This window comes from Cyprinodon tularosa, unplaced genomic scaffold, assembly GCF_016077235.1.
Source record: "Cyprinodon tularosa strain WSP-4 unplaced genomic scaffold, ASM1607723v1 ctg627, whole genome shotgun sequence".
Classification (NCBI taxonomy): domain Eukaryota; kingdom Metazoa; phylum Chordata; class Actinopteri; order Cyprinodontiformes; family Cyprinodontidae; genus Cyprinodon; species Cyprinodon tularosa.
The window spans coordinates 289,087-304,679 of record NW_024039371.1 but is presented as its reverse complement, the minus strand read 5'-3'; the positions used below and the strand labels follow the sequence as shown (position 1 = coordinate 304,679).

The following is a 15,593-nucleotide window of genomic DNA, read 5'->3' as shown; positions in this document are numbered from 1 at the left end:
TTTCATCCTGTAGCTGAACCAGTCATCTGAAGCTGGGGGCAGGGCTACACAGCGCACCTGGTATCCAGCTGGTTCCAGTCCTTTTATTACAGAAGAGACTTTTAGGAGCAGAGAATGGTTGCCATGGCGATTTCCTCCTACCCCAGGCAAGACGAGAAGCCCACAGCACCACTCTCTTCATCACAGAGAAACTAGAGTTGAAGCTGTCAGTGTGTGAGAAGCTCCAGGAGTATCAGAGTAATCCAAATGTCAGAACCTTATATGGGACATATTCCGAGCACCAAGGAGAAAAAAACTCTTTGCTGTGAATGCGGCTATCCGTGTCTACACTCTGGGCTCTGATTGGACAGTAAAACTGTTGGGAGAAATATGATTAAAAAAAGTTCAAATCAGAAAAGTTTCTGAAAATTTCCCAGAATATGAACTTCCTGCAACAAATTAAAAAATGAAAAAAAGAATTCTCTATTTTAAACTGCGATTGAAGAAGAACTAGAAAATGGAAGAAAATCCTGAAGCATTCAGGTATTGCCCAACTATTTGTGACCGTTTTTAAGGGGGGGGTTTACCTAAAGCTCTATGGCGTCTTTTTGGGTATTTAGATAAGCTCTCAATGAATCACTAATAACTCCTACACTCATGGAGGTGTAGGAAAAGTAATGGTAACAAAGGCTAACCGACCCCCAGTGATACCAAAACAATGCAGCTAAATGGGCCTTCTCCGAACAGCACAGTTAAAGCTGGAATGTAGAGATGCTTCCCTAAAAAGGCACTTGGAAGGCAGAACCCAGAAACATGGAAACTAAACGGTGTTCTGACCGTTAAAGTAACCTGAACGACTCCAGAACCCGGCAGAGACCACCTGCTCAGTCTATATTCAGGTTAAGGCAAAATGAAGAGTCCGAGCAGCTTTAGGAGCCCTGCTCCTGATCCTGCAAACGGGTCCGGGTCCATTTGGGCTACCACAGCAGCGCCAAAGGCTGGAGGTCCGATCTGACGGAGTCAGTCGTACCGACATCTTCAATCGTAGCAGAGGAAAGAGGATGAAATCATGAATCTCTTCGGGAGGAACTGGCTCTGATTTATTGTTTTAAAAGGCGCTTGGTTCTGCGGAGGAAGAGATGAAGACCGGTACCGGTTCAGGACCGGAAGACGTGCACGGCGCGGATGACATACTGCCGGCAGATGGGACACTCGCTCATCCGCTTCCCGCACTTGGTGCAAGTGACCATGTGACCGCACTCCAGAAGGACGCAGTCGATGGGAGAGTCCATGCAGATCTTACAGAGGTTCTCCTCCACGCCCGGCGCCGGCCCGCCACCGCCACCTGCGGTACCAAGAGGACAGCGTAAGGAAACGACCCCCAAAATCCGTTTCATCCGACAGTCAGAAAAAAAAAAACTCACCAGTAGCATTCACAAAGTTGGCCGCTGAAACAGAAAAGCAGTGACATCATCAAACATCCAATCAGATTCAGCGACCGCTGATCAACCACTTCCTGTTTAAACACACTCAGTTGGTATCAGAATGGAGCAATGTTGTAACGGGTTGCTGTTACTCACCCAGCAGGTTCTGCTGGTCCTGGTACAGCCGGGTCACCCTCTCCATCAGCTCCCACTTCTCACAGCAGCCTTTGTAGTCCACAAAGTTCCGGGCCAGAATCTCCTTCAGCTGCCGGACGCTGAGCTCCTCGATGTCGTCAACGCAGTTCAGGTCCGACAGCGAGGCCCTGCGCCCGGAGACGGGGGCCTCCTCCGCGTCCCAGGCCTGAAACGCGTATGTGGGGAAGGGACAGGTCAGTCAGCTGAAACAGAACAAGAGAAAAGATCCAATACCATCAAAAGGCCTTACCGGGTCATCCTCCTCCAGCTCAGGGTCAGACTGGGCGGTGTCTGAAGTTGGGGGCGGGGCTTCAGGCTCTGGAGTGGGCGGGGAAGGGATCGATCCATCAGAAGACGTGTCAGAGACCGAGATCCGAGGCGCCTGGTCAGCAGGGTCAGAGGTCACGGTGGGAAGGTCAGATATCTGGATGTCGGGGCCGGAGCTACCGGACGGTGAGGACTGCTGACTCAGGACCAGCTCCACCAGCTCCTCCTGAAGGACAGAAAACACTGGTTAAACTGGAAGCTGAAACTGGGGCAGAGCTTCTCTCTGATTGGTTCTCACTGTCACCTTCTCTCTGCACAGGTGAGTGGAGACCTCATGCAGGTGCAGGTAGTCCCTCAGCTCCTTCACCTTCAGCTTCATCAGCTCCGCCCGCTCCAGCAGGTTCCCATAGAAACGCTGACAGGTGTGACAGAGGCGGGGCCGCAGCCCCTGCTGGGCGGAGCAATGGCTGCAGTAGTTCTTCTTACAGTCCACACACACATGCTGGGACACAGGGGAGGGGGCAGACAGAATACTATATTATATATATATATATATATATATATTTTATTATTATATTTAGGGCTGCAACAACGAATCGATAAAATCGATAAAAATCGACTTTTAAAAGCGTTGGCAACGAATTTAATCATCGATTAGTTGTGTCGCGCGATTAATGCGTCATCCGCCGCCGCCGTCGTCCCGGGGAAGAAAAAAAAAAATATGGCGGAGCGAGTCAGCGCCGCAGTTGCAGTGTTGCCAACTCAGCGACTTTTCAGACCCCTCCAGCGACTATTTTTTTAAAAAGCGACTAGCGACAAATCTGGCGACTTTTTACGGTGTCACTGGCGGCTTTTGGAGACTCTTACGTGAAAGCATGTATCGTTCCTACTCTTGTCCTCCAGCGGCAGCTGCTGCCGTGGGGCGCCTCCCCCATCCCAACGCCTTTCTCCCTCTCCCACAAGAATCCCTCTCAGCACGGCAGTCAGAGCCGCAGGATTTTAGTGAGGAGTTTACCCTCAGCGTCCAGACTGCAAATGAAGCGCGCATGCCCCGGGATTGACGGCGCAAATTGATCACAATAATTAAAATAGCCTGCGCTTTGTAAAGTGAAAAAAGTCGTAACATGCAACTTTTGTAAAAACAAATGAACATGGCACGGAAGCACCACTGTTATGACGCAGCACCTGAAAAGAAAACACGTTGGAGCCTTCAATGGCAGTGAAGATAGCTGATCAGCAGGATGAGTAACCATGTTTGTTTCATTTTAAAGAGGGGAAACGTAAGTTAGTTTCTCAGGTAGCTCATCTGATGCTTTCCTTAGCTTGTTAGTAGGTTACAGACAGTGATAAGGTTGGCTTCTTATTTTACTTTTAATTTCATTTGAATAAGCTTAAGCAGCGTTTATATTTTCTTTATAAATAAATTCATTTGCAAATTATGAGGGCAAGGCTTTTAAAGTTTAAATCTTCTGGCAAAGATAAAGTAAAGAAGATCCTGCAATTTATGGAAGTAAAGCAGAATAAAATCCAGCAAGATCAGTAATATGTCAATTAATTATCTGCCACATTCCCATGTAAATATCTGTCTTTGGAGGATGTGTTTTTTTAGCACCCCTAGTTCTCTCATTTTTATTCCAAATACAATTTATAATTTGAATCACAGGGCTATTTTTATCTCTATGGTTCAGTATTTTCTCAAGTAGCAACTTTAACTGCTATACTTTCCTGTCTTAAAAGGCAGAACTCTTCTAGTCTAAAAAAACCTCATTTGTTGAAATGGGGGGACCTATTGTTTGAACCCCTTAGGGGCTTTAAAAAACAAAAATGCCTGTCTCTTTTTGCGCTTTATAAAACAAAGTACCCTATATTTTGTGGATGTACAGCTACATTTCTCATGTAAGTTTGCGTAGTTTTAACACAAACATTTATTTTTCATATTGCACCAGTACAGTTAATGAGAAACCTGTACTTGTGTGCTTGTTTGTTCTGTCTAAAATGTTTATTTTGGAATAAAGCGGTTAATATAAAAAAAATATTTTGTGTCCGATTCATCGATTTTCAAAATAATCTTTAGTTGCAGCCCTAATTATATTTAGAGCAGTGTTTCCCAATAATTTTTGATTTGTGTTCCCCTTTGGGCATTTTGTGTTATCATGAGTTCCCCTCTGCGTCAAAAGTTTTGATGATTGTCCAATAAAATAATTAAGTAAAAAATATTTTACTTAATCTTTTATTTTTTGCATTTTCCTAATGTTTTAGGGTTAATACAGGAAGGAGTGACTCTAATTTAATGCTCTTAGAAATCATTTTAATACCATCCACAAGCACCCAAGGCGCGCTCGTAGACATGGTCAAGACAATCTCCTGCAGTTCAAACCGAGCATCAGTATGGGGAAGAAAGGTGATTTGAGTGACTTTGAACGTGGCATGATTGTTGGTGCCAGAAGGGCTGGTCTGAGTATTTCAGAAACTGCTGATCTACTGGGATTTTCACGCACAACCATCTCTAGGGTTTACAGAGAATGGTCCGAAAAAGAAAAAACATCCAGTGAGCGGCAGTTCTGTGGGCGGAAATGCCTTGTTGATGCCAGAGGTCAGAGGAGAATGGCCAGACTGGTTCGAGCTGATAGAAGGGCAACAGTGACTCAAATAACCACCCGTTACAACCAAGGTGGGCAGAAGAGCATCTCTGAACGCTCAGTACGTCGAACTTTGAGGCAGATGGGCTACAGCAGCAGAAGACCACACCGGGTGCCACTCCTTCCAGCTAAGAACAGGAAATTGAGGCTACAATTTGCACAAGCTCATTGAAATTGGACAGTAGAAGATTGGAAAAACGTTGCCTGGTCTGATGAGTCTCGATTTGTGCTGCGACATTCGGATGGTAGGGTCAGAATTTGGCGTCTACAACATGAAAGCATGGATCCATCCGGCCTTGTATCAACGGTTCAGGCTGGTGGTGGTGGTGTCATGGTGTGGGGAATATTTTCTTGGCACTCTTTGGGCCCCTTGGTACCAATTGAGCATCGTTGCAACGCCACAGCCTACCTGAGTATTGTTGCTGACCATGTCCATCCCTTTATGACCACAATGTACCCAACTTCTGATGGCTACTTTCAGCAGGATAATGCGCCATGTCATAAAGCTGGAATCATCTCAGGCTGGTTTCTTGAACATGACAATGAGTTCACTGTACTCAAATGGCCTCCACAGTCACCAGATCTCAATCCAATAGAGCATCTTTGGGATGTGGTGGAACGGGAGATTCGCATCATGGATGTGCAGCCGACAAATCTGCAGCAACTGTGTGATGCCATCATGTCAATATGGACCAAACTCCCTGAGGAATGCTTCCAGCACCTTGTTGAATCTATGCCACCAAGAATTGAGGCAGTTCTGAAGGCAAAAGGGGGTCCAACCCGTTACCAGCATGGGGTACCTAATAAAGTGGCCGGTGAGTGCGAGTGTGTGTATATATATATATATATATATATATATATATATATATATATATATATATATATTGTGAGATAATATATCTGATGAAATCGTTTTTATTTTTTTTAAATAAAGTATTTTAAATGCCTCAATAAACGCATTTAATAAATTTTAATGCCAATTAAGGCCTTAATTTAAAAAGATCCCATAATATGTGAATGACTTTTAATGATTTTCAATGACCCGCGGAAACCCTGAGATGATTTATGTTATACTGAAATATAGTGAAATCTTATCAAATCAGACCATCACACATGAAACAAATCTTTTCATTTTTAATCAAACACAATTTTAGTGTTAATATTTCACTTTTTCCAGGTTCAGGTTCGTATGCCAAACTCCTTCTGCATGGAGTTTGCATGTTCTCCCTGAGCATTCGTGGGTACTCTCCGGGTACTCCGGCTTCCTCCCACAGTCCAGAAACATGACTGTTAGGTTAATTGGCTTCTTTAAATTCTCCGTAGGTGTGAGTGTGTGTGAATGGTTGTTTGTCCCATTTGTCTCTGTGTTTCCCTGCAATGGACTGGCAACCTGTCCAGGGTGGACCCCGTCTCTCGCCAGTAGACAGCTGGATTAAGCGTGTCAGAAATGAATGGTAAAAAAATGCCTTGGGTTTTTTCCCTGCATACCACCAGAGGGCGCTGGTGTACCACTGTTTGAGAAAGACTGGTTTGAAATGGATTTACCTGACTTTAAAGTGGATGGAACCAACCTTTTAAGTTCTGAATTTCAGTTTGTTTTTAAAAACTAAATTAGTAAAGAATCATTGTGCATAAATAAACTAAATATTTTAACTCCCTCCAACAAGCAGGACCAGAACACATGAAAACCTGTGGGTGGAAAATCAGTCTCCTAGAACTCTCCCACAGAACATCGGATCATCACTTCAGCTTTTTTTTTTCCCCCTTTTTTACAGAATAAAGATTCAGTGTCCTTATTCAGTCAGTATCTGACTGTATTTGTACATTTAATGTTGACTAAATGGCGCCATCATCATCTGCTTCAAGGGCATAAAGGCCTGCAGCAGGTGAGCGGAGTTACCTTCCTGGCGTTTGTGTCGAAGGCGCCACCACAGGCCTTACAGGTATGTTCAGGCGGAGGAGGAGACGGCTGGGAGCTGAAGGCAGAGTTGGTGTAGGACTGATGTCTTCTGTCTTGTGACGCGTCCACGTCAGTGGAGTCCATGCAGAGCCAGTTACAGCAGGATGCAAACATCCTGAAGACAACACATGAAAAACTGTTCCTCTAATTCAGCACTCAGGTAATTCAGCATAAAGCTGTTAAACACAAATGTTCTAAAAATCCAGACCCTCCAAATCCTTCTGTAAACAGCCAATAGAAATACTGACAAAAAAAAATAACATTCAGATAAATGGTCTAAAACTATAACTAAAATCTGAGAAAACTTAAAATTACTCTTTTTTTTCGGAGTTTCCTTTCTGGATAGCAACAGTTTCAAATTACTATTTACAAAACATATTCTTTGCTTTCAGCAATAATAATGGAACAAAATTCACACCATAGCAGGAAGCAATGTTACAAATCAAGTCCTGAAAATTCATTCCATACATTTAAAATTAAGTTAATACTTGGATCCAAAGTTGCTTAAAAATAGCAAACAAGCAGAACGAAATTACTCAGCATATAACACTGCCGTCTTAACTAAACTGATTGATAACCATTTGATCTTGCCCTGTTGCTATAGTGACATTCAGAACACAAATGAAGCAGCACCTCGTTAAACACCTCTAGGTCTAATTAAACATCCAGAACTTTTTCATACTTTTCAGTGGTACAGATCATGAGGAAGATCTGCCATGTTTTACAGACAGAAGTTCACTCGGACCCGACCCGTTTGCTTTTTCAGTAACATTTTAAAGGTTATTCTTTCTGTTTATTCTCCCTGATGGCATCCTTGGCTCTTATTATTTTTGCTTTAATTTAAATTATTTTATTGTCTCCGACTCTGTTGAATGCAGCTTTCGCTGGGTGCAAGAAGACGATCTGAGATGTAAGCTGAAGATACCCAGCTTTAGTGACCGAGCTTCGGCTAGCTTCCTCTGATTTTTTCTGTTTGTTCCGTTTCATCTCAGTAATTCCAGCATTTCAACAGAGACTTTGTCACATGAAGCAGAGAGGAAGAGGCAGCTTTCAGGTCCCCTCTGATGAAATATCCTTTAAAGATGTGGCTTTCACTTTTTGCCTGGATAGATTTTAAGTCTTCATTTTTCTTGTTTAGCTTAATCAGAGGATAATGGATACACAGACATTTAAGACAGGCACGAGGGCCGCTGTCCTGCAGGTTTTAGAGGTTTCCCTGCTTTAGCACAGCTGATTGCAGTTCAGCAAAAGCCTGTTAATCAGCTATTAATGATGACCGACTTTGGGCATGCCAGCATTAACATAATCCCATTGTTGATCTTTGAGGAAAAAATTTTGTTGCCGAGATAATCTTAGCATATGTCTCAAAAGTTTTCTTTTTTTTTTCTTTCTTTTTTTTAAGGATTCGGCAAAATAAAAGGAATCCAAATGTGTTTGTCAGACAGAGGGCTCTGTTCGAATTCATGGGCTATCCTCCAAGGACGCAGTCTCCCTGGACTGGATCCTTCGAAGTCCATGAAAATAAGGAGATTGGAAGAGTTTTGGCTGTGAATTCAAACAGGTCTACTCTTCAGCGGCTTTTACCGCCGTATGCTCTGTCGCTTAGCAACCATGACAGTTGACAAACAAAGCAGGAATGGAATGAATACAGAACTTTTCAAAACTGTTTCTTTAAAAAAAAAATTTAAAAAACACTTTATGGTAAAGTAAACAAAGATGACAATCCAGAGTAGAATAAATGTACCAACCACCAGGGTCATGAAAAAATAAAAGCAAATATAATGATATAAACCTTAGTCAGTTAAATAACATGCTGCTGTCATTTCTATTTTGTCTATTTTAAAATATCGATTACTGTAAAAATGTCCATAGATGTATATCAATTATTTATTCTCCATGTGCACAGTTTTATATTGTTAAAACACTTTACAGTATTTTATTGTTTATCTTTTAACTCTTCAATACTATGTTATTCTTATACATTTTTCAAGGTCTACATTTGTGCGACCATTTAGTTCAATAAAGTTAAGAAAAGAAATTGATCCAAAGCATTTTAAAAGACTACAGAGAAGACGTTTGCTTCAGAGGAGGATTGGGATCGGACTTTGGACTCAATTAGAATCCAAATCATTTATGACAGATAAAAGATTTTACTTCAATTAATAGCGCCGTGTTTACTGTGGCTAAAATACCTTTATCTCCTCAGTAAACACAAAGATTGTACCATACACAATTTTTACACATGACAATAGTAGATATCAAATGGCTCCCTTAATATTTCCTTACTCAACATGTTTTCCTTTTATATTTCATGACCGGTCAATCTGCACTGGGGAAAAAAATCAAACTCTAAATAAGTACTTTAAAATAAGCACATTTAACCTTGAATTGAGGAGCTAAAAGATTTTGCCTCTCATTGTCTTATTTCTTTTCAAGTGCATTTTATCTAATTATCGTATTTTAAGCGTAAAAATACTCATTCCACTGGCAAATCACCTACCTACTCAAATTAAGGATAAATACACTTTATTTAAGAAATATTTACTTCTTTCTAGATCGTTTTCCCAGTGTGGTATCATGTTTCATCTGGCAGGATTATCAGACCAAAAAAATAAATATTAAAGATTTATGAATTTGGGACTTTGCAGGAATTTCCATTTGACTTATTTGTTGGCTGGAACTTCTGCTGTTATTAAAATCAAAACCAGACAATTTCACCACAAACTGGGTTTGTTTACAGATGACGTCACACCGAACCACAGAAAAAAAAAAACTTTTACTTTCATTTTTTTATTTATTTTACACCAAATATCTAACTACATTCTTTTTTTTTAGAGTAAATATAATCAATTTCAAACACTTTTTTGGAAAAGTTCGGACAGACATTTAATTAAATATGATTATTACTCAACTGTAATTACAGACATCTACCTGAACTTCAATTCTGCCAAGTTAGGACACTTTAATTAGGACACAACTATTAGTTTTTCTCTAATCAGTTTTACTTAGGCCGAATGATAGTTTATCCTATATTTAATAAAATGTAACCAGAGTTAGTGTTTTAGTTTAGCAAACGTAATGAAAAAACAGAAAGAAGTGTTGAATCGAGCCTTTGGTTAACCGAGTCCGGCTGTAGAGTCTGGAAAGTACCCCAGCCTGCTAGCAGGCTAGTCGGGCTAACACCAGGCTAATTCTACAAGTTTCTAAACGGCGAAAAATAGAAAAACTAACTTAAAACAACAAAGAAACCAGATCCGGTTCGGCTTCCAACCAGTTTAAACTTACCTGGTTAGCCGTTAGAAACACAACCGACAAGTTTAACCGACCTGCTTACCTGTTAGAGGCAGGAGAGCCACCGCTAAGACTCAAAGGCTAACTTAGCGATGAGTTACTGTTGGTTAACTAGCAGCAGGCTGAGCCCTCAGGCTACTAACCGGTTAACAAGTTAATATGACGAGGTTTCAACATGGAGGAGCAGGGGGATAAAGTCAAAGTAAAGACGAAGATAAGAAGTGAACCAGGAAGAGTTTTTATAACCACACACTCACCCATACACCAACACACACTCACTCACTCACACCCACACACTCACACTTATACGAGCACACACCCCTGTGCAGATCGACTCACTAGAGGTGGGAAATAAAGACAGAATATTAAAGGTTCTCAAGTTTTCATCAGATCCAGACAGAGGCGTAGCCAGAACATTTTAATAAGGGGGGCCAGGCAATAATGTGCACCAGTGATGTCAAAAGTACACACATTTGCAGAGGTGTCAAGTAACGAAGTACTTAAGTACACTTTTTTGGTATCTATACTTTACTCCAGTGATTATTTTTCTTCCCACTCATTACATTTTCACACAAGTATCTGTACTTTCTATTCCTTACATTTACAAAAACATTTATAAATATTTTATAAAAAAAAACATTTATTTAAATGTTTTATAAAAACATTTATAAAACAGACGTTACTCGTTAATCTTGGCTTCGGTTTAATGCTCATAAATATTTATTTTATTTGTGCCATCCAATGTAGATCATTAGCTTCATCCACATCTACTGAAAACGAGTAAAATCGGATGAGTCATATAACGCATTTGTAGTTTCTCTGTAGTTTTTGGAGCACATACTTTTTCACTTTTACTTGAGTAAAGAGGTCAAGTTGATACTTAAACTTTTACCAGAGTGTTTTTAAACTGCAGTATCTATACTTCTACTAAAGTAACAAATGTGCAGTGGTGTCAAAAGGGCGCATATTTGATACTAAAAAGAAGGGGGCTGGTGGATTTTTTTTTTTTTTTTGGAAGCATACATAGCCTAATTAATATAGTCTAGTCTAAAGCAACATGCATGGTATGGTTGTTAGAATTCAGTTTTATATAGAAGAAATCTGCCTGGATGAAATGGACTGGGCCTCCACACCAGAACCATGGATAAAACCCCAGAAACATAACGACACATATTAAAGCAAGGCCCTCAGCATGGGCCAATGGTGTGACTGCTTAGGGCCCAAGGGTAACTAGAGGGCCCCAAAGAAACAATTATTGTTTTTTTTTTGTATGTATAATGATTTCTATATTAATGCAGTAGAAATGGAGATGATATAATAATTAAGTAACCCTGTAAAAGAGAAAAAAATTTCAACATTTATTTCACATTTTAAATTAATCTGTATATAAAAACTCATAACCTGAATTAAATTATCCCAACTAATGCACACACATAAAATCTGATAAAAACCTGAAAACTTTCATGTTCCATCTTTATTTCCCACCTCCAGCGTGTCTGTTTGTGTTCCCTGTCTTGGCATCACAGTGAGGACAATTTCCTGGTCTTCTAGAGCTTTTTTGCAAAGGCTAAAGTTTAGGGCTAAGGTGTGCATTGAGTTTGGTTTAAGGCGAGGTATGAATTGGTAATGGTTAGGTTAATGGCTGCTGTCAGAGTTTGAGCATAGAAAGGGTTAAAAATAACTGACAATAAAGGGGGAGGTCAACACATGGTCCTCACTACATATAGCAAAATCAGAATGCATGTGGTGATAAAACTCTTCCTGGCTCTAATCTTATGTCAGCCTTTACTTTGAGAGATAGATAAACTAACAGCTGTTTTGCTAAGTGGTTAACTAGTTCACTACTTTTACAACTAATGGATTATTATTAATAATCATGTAGCCAAAAGATGCCTAAGGCCCCGTCCACACGAAGTCAAAACGAACACGAAACGCTGATATTTTCCAAAACGTTTGCCGTAAAGACGGAGACGTAAAATAAATGTGAGCGTCCACACAAATGCATGAAAACGCTGCAAAATGTATGCCAGGCCTGTAAGTGGCGCTGTGGTGCCAAAGCAAAAATAAGCGAAATGTTGGGCATGCGCACTAATATTTATACATGGTTGCCCTGCGGGTCTATTTTCGTGGTTAAGTCAAATTCAGGTGCTGAACTATGTGGTCGATATTGCTCTGTTCTTCCTGGAGATAATCCAGAAGAAGATTCTGTTGTAAGCCCGACCAGCCCGACAGCAGGGTGAGTAGCATTAGCAGCAACGGCGCCATTGTTGTTGTGATGTGTCACGCTTGCGTGTTTAGAGGCGACGCTATGACGCATGCATGTAAAAAAAAAATGCGGTTAGGGTGTAAAGATGGAAACACGAATACGGCGTTTCAGAATCTTCCCACTCTGAAGGGTGAATAAAAAAATGATCGTTTACAGACCCCCGAAACGCCGGCTTCGTGTGGACGAGAGGCTGGTTTGGTGAAAAATTTGTGCGTTTAGGCCAGGGTTCGTCTTCGTGTGGACGGGGCCTAATACTATTAATATTTTTTTTGCATGTTTAACCTTTTTTCATCATGTCGTGTTCTTGGAACGTCTGTGGCTCAACCTGCCACAATAAGGCTTTCAACGCTTTATATATCAGGGTACGCCCTCCAAATGGTTAAAGAACAGCAGCTGATTCAATTTATGCTTTTTTGGGCGTTTCAAATTTGTTTTTGGTAACTTTGGTGTGGGCTGCATAGTGTCACAGAGGGTAGCACTGCTGCCTTGCAGGTTTCAGGTTCGAATCCCGGCCCCGGGTCCTTCTGCGTGTTTGGATTTTCTACCTGTGCAAGCATGGGTTCTCTCTGGGTACTCCGGCTTCCTACCACAGTCCAAAAACATGACTGCTAGGTTAATCAGCTTCTCTAAATTCTCCTTAGTGTGAGTGCAGTGGGAAAACGATCTAAAAATAAGTAAATATTTCTTAAATTAAGTGCATTTACTCTTAATTTGAGTAGGTAAATGAGATGGTTTGCCAATGGAATGAGTATTTTTACTCTTAAAATAAGATAACTAGATAATATGCACTTGAAATACAACAATACAATTGTGTTTTCTTATTTAGGTGTAAATTGTCTTGTTCCATTGGCAGGGTTTCTTACTAACTTCCTCAATTCAAGAACAAGTGCACTTATTTTAAGAAAAAATTACTTATCTAGATTTTGATTTTTTTGCAGTGTGCACTGCAAAAACGATCTAGAAATAAGTAAAAAATTTCTTAAATTAAGTGTATTTACCCTTAATTTGAGCAGGTAAATGAGATAGTTTGCCAATGGAATGAGTATTTTTAGTCTTAAAATAAGATAATTAGGTAATATGCACTTGAAATAAGACAATGCAATTGTGTTTTCTTATTTTAAGTGTAAATTGTCTTGTTCCATTGGCAAAATGTCTCTTTTAGTTTCTCAATTCAAGAACAACTGCACTTATTTTAAGAAAAAATGACTTATTTAGATTTAGATTTTTTGCAGTGTGAATGGTTGTTTGTTGTGTTTGTCTCTGTGTTGCCCTGCGATGGACTGGCGACCTGTCCACGGTGGAGCCCGCCTCTCATCCACTGACAGCTTGGGAGAGGCACCAGCACCCCTCACCACCCCAGCAGGGATAAGTGTCACAGAAAATGGACGGATGGACTTTGGTCAGAACCAGGTGAAGCTGAAACTAGAATTCAAGATGTAGTGTATTTATGAAGAAAGGATATTTCATCGGTGCACTTGGCACCAGGACACCCTAGGCCGAAGGTCGATGATCGACTTTGTAGTCGTATCTTCTGATCTTCGGCCGCATGTCTTGGACACTCGGGTGAAGAGAGGGGCGGAGCTGTCCGCCGACCACCACCTGGTGGTGAGTTGGATACGCTGGAAGAGGAGGAAGCCTGAAAGACTCGGCAGGCCCAAACGTGTAGTGAGGGTCTGCTGGGAACGTCTGGTGGAGCCCTCGGTCAGAGACGTGTTCAACTCCCACCTCCGGGAGAGCTTCTCTCAGGTTCCGAGGGAGGTTGGAGACATGGAGTCCGAATGGGCTGTGTTCTCTGCCTCTATTGTCGATGCGGCTGCCCGTAGCTGTGGCCGTAAGGTTTGCGGTGCCTGTCGTGGTGGCAATCCCCGAACCCGGTGGTGGACACCGATAGTAAGGGATGCCGTCAAGCTGAAGAAGGAGTCCTATCGAGCCTGGCTGGCTTGTGGGACTCCTGAAGCAGCAAGCAGGTACTGTGAGGCCAAACGTGTCGCGGCCCGGGCGGTTGCAGAGGCAAAATCTCGGGCCTGGGAGGAGTTCGGAGAGGCCATGGAAAAAGACTATCGGTTGGCCTCAAAGCGATTCTGGCAAACCATCCGGCGCCTCCGGAGGGGAAAGCAGTGCTTCACTAACACTGTTTTTAGTGGGTGCGGGGAGCTGCTGACCTTGAAGGAGGATATTGTCGGGCGGTGGAAGGAATACTTTGAGGATCTCCTCAACCCGACAGACATGCCTTCCGTGGGGGAAGAAGAGACGAGGTGCTTGGGGCTGGGTTCGTCCATCACCCGGGCTGAAGTCACCGAGGTAGTCAAAAAACTCCACGGTGGCAAGGCTTTGGGGGTGGATGAGATCCGTCCTGAGTATCTCAGAGCTCTGGATGTTGTCGGGCTGTCATGGTTGACACGTCTCTTCAACATCGCGTGGAGGTCGGGGACAGTTCCCCTGGATTGGCAGACTGGGGTGGTGGTTCCCCTCCACAAGAAGGGGGACCGGAGGGTGTGTTCCAACTATCGGGGAATCACACTTCTCAGCCTCCCCGGAAAGGCCTATGCCAGGGTGCTGGAGAGGAGAGTCCGGCTGATTGTCGAACCTCGGCTGCAGGAGGAGCAGTGTGGTTTTCTTCCTGGCCGTGGAACGGTGGACCAGCTCTACACCCTCTGCAGGGTGCTTGAGGGTTCATGGGAGTTTGCCCAACCAGTCCACATGTGTTTTGTGGACTTGGAGAAGGCATTCGACCGTGTCCCTCGTGCTGCCCTGTGGGGGGTGCTCCAGGAGTATGGAGTCGGGGGCCCTTTATTAGGGGCCATCCATTCTCTGTACAAGCGGAGCAGGAGTCTGGTTCGCATTGCCGGCATTAAGTCGGACCTCTTCCCGGTGCATGTTGGACTCCGACAGGGCTGCCCTCTGTCACCGGTCCTGTTCATAACTTTTATGGACAGGATTTCTAGGTGCAGCCAAGGACCGGAGGGGGTCTGGTTTGGGGAACAGCGGATCTCGTCCCTGCTTTTTGCGGATGACGTAGTTCTGCTGGCTCCCTCCTGCCAAGACCTACAGCGTGCGCTGGGGCGGTTCGCAGCCGAGTGTGAAGCGGCTGGGATGAGAATCAGCTCCTCCAAATCCGAGGCCATGGTTCTCGACCGGAAAAAGGTGGCATGTCCCCTTCGGGTTGGAGGGGAGTCCTTGCCTCAAGTGGAGGAGTTCAAGTATCTTGGGGTCCTGTTCACGAGTGAGGGAAGAATGGAGCGGGAGATCGATAGACGGATCGGTGCGGCTGCTGCAATACTGCGGACGCTGCACCGGTCTGTCCTGGTGAAGAGAGAGCTGAGCGAAAAGGCAAAGCTCTCAATTTACCGGTCGGTCTGCGTTCCTACCCTCACCTATGGTCATGAAATTTGGATCATGACCGAAAGAACGAGATCCCGGATACAAGCGGCTGAAATGAGCTTTCTCCGCAGGGTGGCTGGGCTCTCCCTTAGAGATAGGGTGAGGAGCTCGGTCATTCGGGAGAGGCTCAGTGTAGAGCCGGTTCTCCTCCACATCGAGAGGAGTCAGTTGAGGTGGCTCGGACATCTTCT

The 15,593-nt window shown here is 43.0% G+C and overlaps 1 protein-coding gene across 1 annotated transcript; it reads right to left on the bottom strand.

The window, feature by feature from the left end:
• Nucleotides 1–1,053: 1,053 nt before the first annotated feature.
• Nucleotides 1,054–10,052, bottom strand: rffl (ring finger and FYVE-like domain containing E3 ubiquitin protein ligase). The gene is made up of 7 exons (XM_038307998.1): nucleotides 9,799–10,052; nucleotides 6,405–6,579; nucleotides 2,170–2,367; nucleotides 1,849–2,091; nucleotides 1,560–1,764; nucleotides 1,404–1,427; nucleotides 1,054–1,324 (listed from the first exon to the last, which is right to left on the bottom strand). The coding sequence occupies exons 2-7, from the start codon at nucleotides 6,576–6,578 to the stop codon at nucleotides 1,137–1,139; spliced, it is 1,032 nt and encodes a 343-aa protein (XP_038163926.1). The 5' UTR covers nucleotide 6,579; nucleotides 9,799–10,052; the 3' UTR covers nucleotides 1,054–1,136.
• Between the last annotated feature and the right edge of the window lie 5,541 nt (nucleotides 10,053–15,593).